The following is a 9,072-nucleotide window of genomic DNA, read 5'->3' as shown; positions in this document are numbered from 1 at the left end:
TAAAATGTCACTACATACACATGTATCACACCCTGTTGTCTAAATGTTTCATCATTTATCACACAATTCTTAACACGTCACACGAGGAAAACACAAAACAGCTTCAGTGTCTCTGTATTGTACTTTTTAAATGTATTGCACGCATTTCTTCCCCATTCCAACACTTGACACTGCATATTCTTTTCAACATAAAAGTAAATGACCATTGGCTAAATCCCTGCCCGGCATAGTGATTGTCCAGTTTCTCCACAGTGCAGAGTCAGAGTTGTTCCAGTGCTCGTCAACAGGTACCGGAGAAGACCAGAGAGCCTCACGTTTCACAAGTTTATAGTGAAATTCAGGCATTGTGTCATTATTCTATAGGCACTAACTGTGCAAAACACCATCTGAAGTATGTGTAATATTGGTGTAAATCAGACAATTAATTTTATGTTATTCATATACGGTGGGGGAACTAAATATTTGATCCCCTGCTGAATTGTAAGTTTGCTCCCTTCCAAAGAAATTAATAGTCTCTTTGATGGTAGTTTCATTTTAATGGAGAGAGACAAAATATCACCCAAACATCCATCTGCTGCTTGAAGATTGTCTAGGCCAGTGTTTCCCAACCACTGTGCCGCGGCACATAGGTATGCGTGCTGTGGAAAATTATCTGGTTCCACCTGATTAGTACTCTAAGCGATCAGCCTGAGTAACAGGCAGAACAATTACATTCTCTTCCACTAGAGGGCAGTACAACTACCTGCTCTAATTAAATGGGTTGCCAACTGCCAGTAAAACAGAAGAAGACGAAGAAGAAATTACATAATCCGGTTGTTCAGTGATGACGCGATGAATCCTACTTCCGGGCCTAAAGTAGTCTGCGTTTAATATGGCTTTTGTGTTGTTAACATGTTTAATGTTTTGTATTTTCTTATATTTGATCTCAAAAAGCTCCTAAAACAGTCAGTGATCCCTGTTGACCTCCCTCGGCTTTTATTACCGCTAATCATTTATTTAAGCTCAGTTTTTAAAACCTTAGGATGTAACTACAGCCCAGCCCATGCAGCAGTATATGAATGACTAACCTCGTATTGTGGATGGATTATCTCAGTTCTCCTGGCTGAAGTTTGGTCCTTTTACAGCATCCTGCCATGCGATTACATTTGTTCCTGACCACCGAGAACACTCACGTTAACTTTTATCAAGTGGAAAAAAAGTTAGCTTGTTTATATTATGCTAACATAGCTGTGTCGCTAGCGGTCACGTAGCACATCATTATATACCAGCTAGCCCAACTTCAGTAACCCTACAAACGTCACTGCTGTTTAGTTTTCTGTCTTCATTTATGTTGGAAGTGATAACAGAGCTGTACGTTTTAATTTGTTTCCAAAACCCCGCAGTCAGGATATTGTATTTAGATAGAAGCTAGCAAGCTAACTCCCTGCTAACTTCTAACTCCGTTAAATGTCATAAATTCCGTTTTCATGGATGCCTGGATGTTAAACTCAATTGTTACACCTGGTAGAGCAGAACGCTGATCATTTTATTAAAGATGAAGGACTTTAGACAGTTTTTCAACTCTCAGTAATACCATAGTGATCGCTTGATATATGGACCTGCAGCGGAGTTTAGGCCCAGACACGGCTAGTGACGTCAGACTGAACAACCGGATAGTCATGCTGTGAGACCACGCAGCGCGCAATAGCAATAGATAAATATCTGAAAAGAAAAAGTAGTCAGTTTGATCTGGGTCCTGGAGAAGATTCCGGCCCTTGCAGTGGTCAAAAAAAAAAAAAAAGAGGTATACTGGGGACAAATGAGCCAATTCCACTATACCTGGTGCGCATGGGAAAATGATCAATATGCTCTTCGTGACATTTTTGTTTGGTAGCGTTTGGTGTGCTTTTTCTAATGTGAAATATGTGCTGTGGCTCCAAAAGGTTGGGGAAACACTGGTCTTTTATCTTGGTGGGTTTTGGGGGTTTTTGCTGGAAGACCCATCCATGACTCATTTCAGTGTTCTGACTCAGAGAACAAAGTTCTTGTCCAAGATTTCATGGCCCCACTTCATGGTACAGTGAAGTGGTCCTGTACCTTTAGCTGTAGCATGTGTCCACCTCCGTGCTTGACTGTGGGGATGGTGGTGTTTGGGTCATACTCAGCATTTCTCTTCCTCCAAACATGGCAGGTTGAGTTGATTTTCTTTCTCCCAAGCTTTCACTGAATCATTCAGCTGACAAACTTAAGTCAGGCCTTCTTGAAAAGAAGAACTTTACAAGTGTTGCAAGATTTCAGTCCATTAGAGAGTAGTGTGTTAGCAATGGTGTTTTTGGTGACTGTGGTCCCAACTGCCTTCAGGTCTTTAATAGTGCACTGGTCTACCACCTGTCTCATGATTATCCTCACCTCATGAGGCAAGACCTTGCATGGAGATCTAGGCTGAGGCTGACTGATGGTTCTTTTATACTGTATGTCTTCTATTTGTGATGGTCCTGTAGCCCATCCCATTCCTGTGCAAGCTTACAATCTTGTTCCTGACATCCTTTGACAGATCTTTGTTCTTGTCCATGGTGGTGGAGAGACTGAAATGTGGAATCATTAATTCATTGGTTGACTGTAATCCGTGTGCCACATAGTCACACAGCCAATCTGTGGGAGCCAGAATTCTGGCTGGGTTGTAGGGGATCAAATACTTATTTCAGTCAATGAAAATATGCAATTCAGTTTAGAACTCTTATGTGATATGTATTCTGTCTCTCTCCATTAAAATGACAGGTATTTTAAAAGTTATATCTCTTAAATATTATACTGTGGTAGGGGTGTGTTTCTACCAACTTTAAGTGATCCGTAAAGTAAAGGCTAGTTACCAACATGTAGGTGACGTTTGCTGCATAAAAATGGTGAAAAATGTTATAGTTAATATGTAACACATTGCTAAATGGCTTTAAAGTTAGAATGTTAAGGAAGGCAGGGATTAGCAAACAGTCAATAAAAATCAGCTTGTCAAGTTTTGGAAAGAGGCCACTGAGTGGTGCTCCATCCCTGCAGTGTGTGGGCTGACCTCATGGCTGCAAAGGTCACGAAAGGTCATGAGGGTTGGGTTAAGGTTGAGCCAGGTGCTCCAGCGCCTCCCCCTCGCAGCGCATGCAGTGGTAGCCCATGGAAGCAGTGATATCGAAGCTGCCCTGGCTGAGGTAAAAGTCCATCGATGGTTTGTTCCAGTCCAGGACGGTGAAGTTGAGCTGGTGGCAACCAGCAGCCAGAGCCAGCTACAGGAGGGCAAAAACAAGAAGGAAGACAGGAATGACTGCTGTAGATGTAGCATGGAAGCTGTTTCTGCATGCTGCCTCTGAGACACTGTTCAGCATATTTTCCTGCAAATATTGAAAACAGGAAAATGCTCAAGGTTTACCTTCTCCATTATTCACATGTTTCACTCACCTGTGCCACCTTGCTCATTAGTGCTTTACCGACACCTTTCCCTGAAAGACAGATCACGTGCATTACTTGAGATTTCCTGCAAATATAGGGTCACAGTGATGATGAGACATCTTCTCAGAGGCTGTACTGTACCTCTGAACTCAGGCATCACATACAGGTCCTCCATATAAATGGCTCTGCCTGACCAGGAGCTGTAGGAATAGAAGTAAAGTGCATAGCCGATCTTTGTGTGCCCTGAAAGAAGAAAACAGTTTGAGCATGTAAAAATAACCGTTATTTAGAAGAAGCAAAATTCAGCATTCATGAAATTTGTGTATTCGTTTTGGTGCTCCTTCCCACTGAGTGAATGACTCTGAACATTTAGCACAGTGATTATTAACAGCATAATGCTTTACATTACACTGTAAACACATAAATATGTATCATTTCCCTCACATCAGTGAAAAAAGTGATATGAGTTGTGGTGCTGCTCACAGTTAATGTGCAACAAACTTTATAAATGAAACCTCACATTTCCCAGTGGTGAGGCTGGTTAGGTCATTTTAACCACTATTACTTCTCTTTTTTGTTTTTGTTTCCTTGGAGGCAGCAGAACATCTGGAGTCATGTTTCTAGTGACTTGATGAATCTGATGATTCTGAGTCCAAAACTGTTTGGCTGCTAACTTCTCTGCTGATTGGCTCTGGACAGTTCATGGATTTATTGAGTTTTTTCAGCAGCTCAAAGCAGCACTGATGAGAGCGGAGCACAACTTTAATGAGACCCAAGACATAAGTAGCTACTTCTCAGTATAGCCTCTGATAGTTGAAGCCTTCAGATAGTGGACAGCGGTGACTGTGTGGAAAAAGGCCCGTGTCATGGAAGGAAAAAGCACAGCTGGGCAGCAGAGCGTATATTAATGGTCTAATTACTGCATTCTTAGGAAAAGCACTTCAACTTTGTTATGTAAGAAGTGTTTAAGGAGGGAGGGTACATGTGCTGTGTGCTGCTACATTAGGTAACATGAGTAATAAATATGCAGGATGATGTAAATGAACGCTATATGGCAATTAATGTTTGTGTTAAGTGTAGCTACCGTTTTCCAGTTAGCGCGACACAAGTAATTATACAAAAATATATAAAATGTTAAACTTGTTTAGCTTTTTGTATCTTATAGTGCTGAAGTCTTGCTATTGAGTCTACAGTTAGCTTAGTTTTTGACCTTTTGGCTTTACTTGATATACCTCTACAGTTTACTCCTGAGTTTTCCTTTTTGTTCCTCCTGCTCGCTCTCTCCGTTGGTAAGTTTCTGTTACTGTTAGAGGTTCGTCACCCATCTGTTTTAAGTTTGTGTCAGTAACCGGGTTATATCTGTTAGACAGTAGATCGCAACAGTGTGTGAGAAAACTGAGCGTAACATGATCACCTTCTTTGGTTTTGTGCTGTTCTGGCACCTCAGCGATGATCCCATGAAAGAACGGGTTCTTGGAAAAGCCATCCTGCTCCAAGTCTGAAAAGAAATTATAGACACTGTTACACGGTGTTTTCACAAGGGGAAATTCAGTTTACATTTAACAGTTTGAGGCTTTTTATCAAAATGTAATCTTAGCTAAGAGAGAGCTTTAAAACCAGTTCTTGACCTTTTGTTGGAAAATACAGTGCAATGGTTTTTCCTCAAAGGTCCATAATTCCTAATTTTAGAATGAAGCTTCCTGGGAAAACCTGTTACCTGGTGGTAGAAACAAATGGCTCACAGACAAATACTTTATTATAGTGTGATAAAATCTACTGGGCTTAGATAAATATAACTGAACACCAAACTATACTTGATACAGAAACTTTATTTTTTGGTTAGAAGAGTTTTTCATCTGGACGATAAAGTCCACATTACATACTCTGTGTATTTATTCTCATTGCACTTCCTTTGGTAGTTTTCACATCCACAACTGAGTTCCCCTGAAGCAGCTGAAATCTGCATTAATCAAAATGTCTTTTTTATTGGCTTATTTGTTACACTGTTGACTTTACAGCTGCAGAAGAAGATTGTTTACTATTTTTTAAATAAATAATAACATTGATTTTTTTCCAACATTTACACCGTGTGATATGTCCAACTAACTTTTGTAAGGTCAAGAACACAATTTGAACCTCTATTTGAAGAGAGCGAGAAATGAGAGTCAAAGTTTGTAACCAATCAGAGAGAGTTGAGAGATTTGATTAACCAATCAATTAACCAAAAAAGCAGGAATGGTTTGACAGCTGGAGACCACTGATATTTTTCCCTCCTCATGTTTTCTGACTATTTTTTCACTATTTTTTCATTTGGCTAGGGTCAGTGTCACTACAGGTAGCATGAGGCGATACCTGGTCCCTACAAAGGTGGCACAAGTAGTCCCAACTCCTCCAGGATGGCACATCAATATATGCCATTGCCAGAAGGTTTGCTGTGTCTCCCAACACAGTCTCAAGAGCATGGACTCCAAGAGACAGGCGGTTACTCTAGCAGAGCTAAAGAGGGCCATAGAAGGCCCTTAACCCATCAGTAGGACCAGGAACTGCTCCTTTGTGCAAAGTGGAACAGGATGCCAGAGCAGCACAATGACCTTTAGCAGGTAATCGATGTGAATGTTTCTCACCAAACAATCAGAAACAGACTTCACAAGGAAGGCTTGAGCGTTCAATGGCCTCTATTTGGCATTGGCCATAGAATACCAGTATTGGCAGGTCCACCACTCGCACCTTGTGCTTTTCCCAAATGAGAGCAGGTTCACCCTGAGCACATGTGACAGATGTGAAAGAGTCTGGTGAAGCTGAGGAGAATGTTCTTCTGCCTGTAACATTGTTCAGTGTGACTGGCTTGGTTTGGTTGTGATCAGTGCTCATCTCGGGGGCTATAGCCAAGGGGGGACACATAGACCTCTACAGGCTCGGCAGCTGACAACTTATGTGTTTAATTCAGGAGCACTTCTCTGACTAAAGATAGCTAACTGACAACAACTAACTGCAAACGAGAGGAAAGTTGAACCTGAGGAATGAACAGAAGTAATTCTAAAAGACAGAAAACATTTTCCTGCATTCTCAAATTATGTCATATGTTGCTGGATAATAATGCTGGCAAGATTAGGACTCAGAAGTGACACTGAACTCAAAATTTAGGTTTATTGCTGGATTCACAGGGATCAAAAATACAAAAGAACCCAAACTAAGCAGATACTAGGATGCTAGTTTACTAACTAGGAAACTACACAGAAGACATTGAACGTACGGGACATACAGCAAGAGGGAATGAGGGACGAGGTGACAAAGGGCAGAGTGATGGAGTGGAGACACCTGTGGAACACAGCTGAACAGAATCCATCTAAAGAACCAAAGGAAGTGAAACTGAACAGGATGAGAGATTGACAAAATAAGACAGAAACCCAGACTCAATGCATAATGACTTGCCGCAGAAAAGCAAACAAACACAGAGACATGACCGACTAAGGAGACAAGACTCATTTGAGGCAACTAACAGGGAGACTAGACAACCGCAGAGACGGAGCACAAACATAGTGTAGACAGACATGGAGACATGACTAGAGAACAGACAGGGACCACAAATGATGATAACCCAATAATGCAAAGCCCATAAGACAACTAAAATATAAACAAACTACAAAGGATATAATAAAATACTCAAGGAAGACTACTAATCATAGTAATATACAAAAGGAGCCAGACTAAATACAGACACAAAAACCTTTAGAGGAACACAAAGCCCTGAGCCCATGGCCCGGGAACTCTGACACATTAATATGATGGATGCTTTGTTTATGGTGTTTACACTTGTTTGTGATGCTCTGTGATATATTCACTATTGCTTTGTGATAACCTTATTGATGTTGGTTTTAAATGAAAAGAAGCTTCAATATGTTTAGTTTAAAATACCCTGTGGCTCTCGCTTCTCAGTAAGTCTCTTTCTCTCTTCTACAATCTCAGACTGTGGTCCAACTTATATTTTGGTGTTCTGCAAATATTAAATGAGCAATGTTCATACTCTGGATGCATCAGAGAGCAACTGATTGGCATGCAGACTGGAGCAGGTGGGGATTGAACCAGCAACCTTACGATTAGTAGGTGACCTACTCTGCTTCTTGAGCCACAGTCGCCCTATTTTTGAATAAAAAGTTCTTTTGACTTTTTGTGTTGTAAAGTTCCCAAAGACTGAGTCTTGAAGTTCCCCTTTTCAGGCATTTATAAATCCTTTGTAAAGTATAGATGGTCCTCACAACAGATGTGGTGACACAAAATACTGAACTAATGACAACTGCCTGAATTAAACATGGATTAAAATCTGACATAAGTAGTTACAAAAGCTCCATTAACACACTCACAAATCTGTATGTGTATAAAGCTGCTTTTAAAAACTTTAATTAATTTACCCAGACTTTCTAAATGATGCCAAAACAAATAACGTGGTTTTACTCAATGTAATAATTTATTTGTGATTAAAGATATTATATATGTGCCTATAAAGCAAGACTAAACATTTATATCCAAGTTTATAAATTACATTATAATAACCACACACTCTTAATCATTATTAAGCATTACGGATAAAATCAAGGCAGAAGCTTGAGACATCGCTACATACATTACCTTTCTGGGTCACTTTCACATGCTCTGCCAGTTTCTCATACTCTGCCAGTTCCTGGACATAAACAAAAATAGCATCAGCTGCCATCATTTATTAGGACATCCCAGACATCAGTGTTGCTCAGCTGGTAGTAAACATGTCATTTACAGGCAGTTTATTAGCCTGTTTGCACTGAAACTAACGAGCAGGACGAGCACGGTTCATCCGATAATATCTCACTAATCTAATAATAACAGCAACACCGTGTTTGTGAAAAGCCCTGCTGACGTAAGCCACTACAGGCTACTTAATAATGTCCTCGGAGTCATACACACAGCTGGACCGCACGCGCGCACGTGCACGTGTCCGCTCACCATGATCATCCGCGCGATGTCCTTGCAGTCGTCCAGGTTGGCCGCGCGGATGGAGAAGTCCATGTCGAGTGGATGTGATGCGGTGATGCTCACAGTGCTGCTCCGGCCTGTCGGAGCACGGATGACGAGCACTTGGAGAAGTACCCAGCTCTTCGTCTAGCCTGGACCAGCACGCCACAGCCTCTGCACGGAGGATGGAAACTGAATAAAGAGCGCCCTCCTCCAGGTAGGAGGTGACAGGGGAGTGAGTCAGCTCCTCTTGCGGACTGGAAAGTGCACCCGAGGATTAGAGGACGTCCATTAACAGGCTTTAGCTGCAGTCGTTTAAGAGATTGCTTCCGGATGCTTTCAAGAGCAGCATCCTTTTCGCTTTATTGGTGTTCCTCTGCCTCCTGCAGGGGCCAGAGGGATCCTCTAGGGGGCCCCAGCGTAAAAAGCATACACCGGTTCCCCTTGAAGTGTTTTCCCGTATTTAAACTGTTGTAAATGACTTTTCACTGTCAATCATATCAAATCATTTTGAGCCTCAAACAACACAATAGCACCAGTCATGTTTATTTATTCAGCTAAAAAGTCTTATCGATATTAAAAGTGTCTTTTTATAAAGAGATCTTCCAAGAAGGCAGGTAAATACAGATGGTTTAAGTGGCCAAAAAGCACTGGGTTGATTATCATATAGGA

At 41.2% G+C, this 9,072-nt stretch overlaps 1 protein-coding gene across 1 annotated transcript; it reads right to left on the bottom strand.

Annotated features, from left to right (window-relative positions):
* Positions 1 to 1,953: 1,953 nt before the first annotated feature.
* On the bottom strand, positions 1,954 to 8,817 carry LOC120741021 (thialysine N-epsilon-acetyltransferase-like). The gene is made up of 6 exons (XM_040043617.1): positions 8,392 to 8,817; positions 8,041 to 8,092; positions 4,829 to 4,912; positions 3,556 to 3,657; positions 3,424 to 3,464; positions 1,954 to 3,251 (listed from the first exon to the last, which is right to left on the bottom strand). The coding sequence occupies exons 1-6, from the start codon at positions 8,452 to 8,454 to the stop codon at positions 3,084 to 3,086; spliced, it is 510 nt and encodes a 169-aa protein (XP_039899551.1). The 5' UTR covers positions 8,455 to 8,817; the 3' UTR covers positions 1,954 to 3,083.
* Between the last annotated feature and the right edge of the window lie 255 nt (positions 8,818 to 9,072).

Source organism: Simochromis diagramma, unplaced genomic scaffold, assembly GCF_900408965.1.
Source record: "Simochromis diagramma unplaced genomic scaffold, fSimDia1.1 OVJJ01000656.1, whole genome shotgun sequence".
NCBI classification, from domain to species: Eukaryota; Metazoa; Chordata; class Actinopteri; order Cichliformes; family Cichlidae; genus Simochromis; species Simochromis diagramma.
The sequence above is the reverse complement of the archived record's forward strand: the minus strand, read 5'-3'. Positions and strand labels throughout refer to the sequence as shown.